Raw genomic sequence first — 3,444 nt, forward strand, 5'->3', positions numbered from 1 at the left:
TGTTCTCATATTTCAGGTAATTTTTAATTCAGATTCAGATTTCTTGCCTGTCAAATAAAAATCCACCCTAATCACTTTCCACTTTCCATAACCAAACTCAAAATCATCCAAAAATAAAAAAAATCCAAACATAGAAAAGCAGAGAACTGAGAAATGGGGGTCGGGAGAGAAGATGTGGAGATTTTAAAGCCCAGAATTGACAAAAGAGAGTATCGGAGGATCGTCCTTAGAAATTCCCTTCAAGTTCTTCTTATCAGCGATCTCGATACCGAGAAGGCAAATTAATTTTTCAATTCCTTCTTCACTTTCATTTCATTAGCAATTCCATTACTATTATTGACCTTTCTTTTTTTTTCTTTCTTTCTAATTTCTTTGTTTTTTGATGTTACAGTGTGCTATTTCTATGAATGTGGGTGTTGGTTCTTTTTGTGACCCTGACGGCCTCGAAGGCCTTGCCCATTTTCTTGGTATTGCTTATCTTTTTCATCCGTTTATTTTATCTTCCATTTGTATTTGTGAACTGTCTGGAAATTTTTTGTTCCTTTTTTACTTTAAATTTTAACAGTATGTGACTTTGGTAATTTTGTTCCTCATAGTGTTATTGATACAAACCTTTTAAACTATAAAAGCATCAATATTATTTTTGAAGCATAAATAAAAGGGGTGATTACAAATTCTTGGTATCTTTTTTTGCCAAAATATTTCAATAATACTATAATCACAGAAATACATATAATAGATAAGAAATCTTAATCTTAAACCAATTGAACATCAAATTTGAAAGGATTCCTGTAAAATGTATGTGATCTAATAACTGATTATTGTTAGCTAACTTTGAATAAAATTAACTTCAAAATTTTTGAAGAGATGCCATAAAACAAGAGGCTTATAGTGAAGTAAAATTATTTGTATGACTTGTTTTCAGATAGTATTCCTTTGATTTTATTACGTAGTTCTTTTTTCCTGACTTACAGCATGGAGGTAGAACAAACGCCTTCACAGCTTTTGAGATGACCAACTATTTTTTTGATGTTAACACTGATTGCTTTGAAGAGGCTTTGGACCGGTAGATGTTGTTTGTGCAGTCTTTCTTTAGCTCTCATTTTCATCAATGTTCATTTAATGTATGTGAGATTGGGTGTTTTCCTGTCACTTTCTCTCTAGGTTCGCACAGTTCTTCATCAAACCATTGATGTCAGCTGATGCTACCATGAGGGAAATTAAAGCTATCGATTCTGGTTAGCTTTTGGTTCTTGGTTTACTTTACACATGGATTTCCTCTATTTTAATCTATAATTAATCAACACTATTCTCTCTCTTTCTAGAGAACCAGAAAAATTTACTGTCCGATGCATGGAGAATGAACCAGGTATTATTTTTCTTTATTTTGAATCACCCTTTGTCTTCTGGAAGATTGCAAGATCTCAGCTCTGACTATTTAAAAATGTTAATCAATTTTTTCTGGAAGAAATGGAACCTGGAATTGATCCTTATTCCTCAATTGCAACTTTAATATTGTTTGTGAGTCTTCTCCTGTCAATGCTTTTTATGGTGTTAATTCTTATCACTTTTTCTTTAATGATCAAAACCAAAGCCCAAAAACTATTGTCTTAGGAACATCTTGTAATGTTTTCCATAAATTACTGTTGAAAATTCCATATCTGTATGTGCTTGTCAAGTTTAGATTCTCATTTAATACTAATTTGGTGTTTGGCTGGAATTCACAGAGAAACAAGTCACTTACTAACATGATTGATTCCTCAAAGTGGTGAACTGAGCTTATGTTTGGAAGTGTTCTTTCATCCTTTGATATTGATAGATGAGGATGATTGGATATACCCTGTCATTAAGGGCTATTCATCAATTGTTTCCTCTTTTCCTGTTAAGGGTTTATGGTGTGCATGGTTATTGTGGTTTCATTGCTATTTTGAGAGACTTGTGATTATTAAGCACACTAGGTTGCAGTTCGTATTTGAGCAATTGTTTGTGAGTTTGAATGCAATCTAATCATCTCAAGTGGTTGATTTATGCTATTAAAATTAATTAAGAATTGATGATTGTTGGAAAAATTAGCAAACTTTTAGAAACTTCCCAATCTTTGTCTTTCTTGAAAATAAATGAGAATGTGTTTCTTGCTTTTAGTTGAGCAGAAGAAAATTTTGAAGGATTATGGGTATTGGTGGTGATCAAATTGATTCAAAACTTTTATTTTGTACTAGTTTGCACTTACTACCTAATCCATCTCATTTGAGTTCGTGTTAATATTCTTCAATGGTGAACCTTTTAGATGTATTCCTATCTGGTTTTAATTTTTCCTTCTATGCAGCTTCAGAAACATCTAAGCTTGGAAAGTCATCCATATCATAAATTCAGCACAAGTTAAAAAGCTTTCCTAATTGATCTTCCTTCATTCTCTCCGCTCTTCTGTTAAGTTGAATTCTTGCCTAAGCAGGTTATAGGGCATACTTTCTGCTTTATAGTCAATCAATTAACCTAGTGATATTGGATATTGGATATATATTTCCTTTTGCAAATATGCATGTTGTGATTTTCAGGGACAAAGTTCTTTGTAGTTTGTGAACCTGGGACACAGCACATGGAGGCTCTCTTGAAAGTTGTTTATGAGCTCTACACAGATTTGTTTTAAAGAACCCCTTCTATGAGATTGAGATTCCCATACGATTCGAACTCTTTGACATCAACCTGACACAGGCAGTACAGAAGGATCGTGTTGCGCTTTTGGGGCGATAAGCTGTCCTGGAACCTTTATCTTACCAAAATGTCACCATCTCTTATCTTCATCCGTACACTTTTGATGGAAGATTGCTATCAAGTTTGTATAAACCTATGTATTGGGATATCATCAAGCTCCTTTGTTTAGCTCATAAGTGCTGAATTATTTATAACATATGATGATTTCTGGAGTTGCTTTTCCCAATTAACATTTATAAAATTAAAGAAAAAATCCTTTGAATTATTTGTTTTCTATTGTTTTTCAATCTTTATCTAGGAAGAAGTTACAGCTGGGGAGATCTTATGAATGAAACATTCATAGTGAATCATTTGCATTCATTCAAAAATTAAATTATATATATTATGATTTTAGTAAATTCATATAAGAATATTTAATATTAAGAATTTTATTAAATTATATATTTTTATCTAATTATATTTAATAATAATTTTAAATTATATTTTGTAGTATTATATATTATGATTTTAGTAAATTCATAGAAGAATATTTAATATTAAGAATTTTATTAAATTATATTTAATAATAATTATTTTAAATTATATTTTAAATTATTATATATTATGATTTTAGTAAATTCATATAAGAATATTTAATATTAAGAATTTTAGTAAATTATATTTAATAATAATAACTTTAAATTATATTTTATAGTATTGTATATTATGATTTTAGTAAATTCATATAAAAAT

The 3,444-nt window shown here is 30.0% G+C and overlaps 1 protein-coding gene across 2 annotated transcripts; it reads left to right on the plus strand.

Annotated features, from left to right (window-relative positions):
- Nucleotides 1-371: 371 nt before the first annotated feature.
- Nucleotides 372-2,924, plus strand: LOC107947451 (insulin-degrading enzyme-like 1, peroxisomal). Of its 2 annotated transcripts, XR_005922143.1 has the most exons (6): nucleotides 372-467; nucleotides 975-1,066; nucleotides 1,165-1,238; nucleotides 1,326-1,369; nucleotides 2,327-2,452; nucleotides 2,556-2,924. XR_005922143.1 is itself a non-coding variant. In XM_041107941.1 (5 exons), exons 1-5 carry the CDS (start codon nucleotides 408-410, stop codon nucleotides 2,381-2,383), a joined length of 327 nt encoding a protein of 108 aa, XP_040963875.1. In that variant the 5' UTR covers nucleotides 372-407; the 3' UTR covers nucleotides 2,384-2,542. The 2 variants fall into 2 exon arrangements, 1 of the variants encoding a protein (XP_040963875.1); XM_041107941.1 differs by lacking the exon at nucleotides 2,556-2,924 and having other exon boundaries at nucleotides 2,327-2,542.
- Nucleotides 2,925-3,444: the final 520 nt, after the last annotated feature.

This window comes from Gossypium hirsutum, chromosome D12 (genome assembly GCF_007990345.1).
Source record: "Gossypium hirsutum isolate 1008001.06 chromosome D12, Gossypium_hirsutum_v2.1, whole genome shotgun sequence".
NCBI lineage: Eukaryota > Viridiplantae > Streptophyta > Magnoliopsida > Malvales > Malvaceae > Gossypium > Gossypium hirsutum.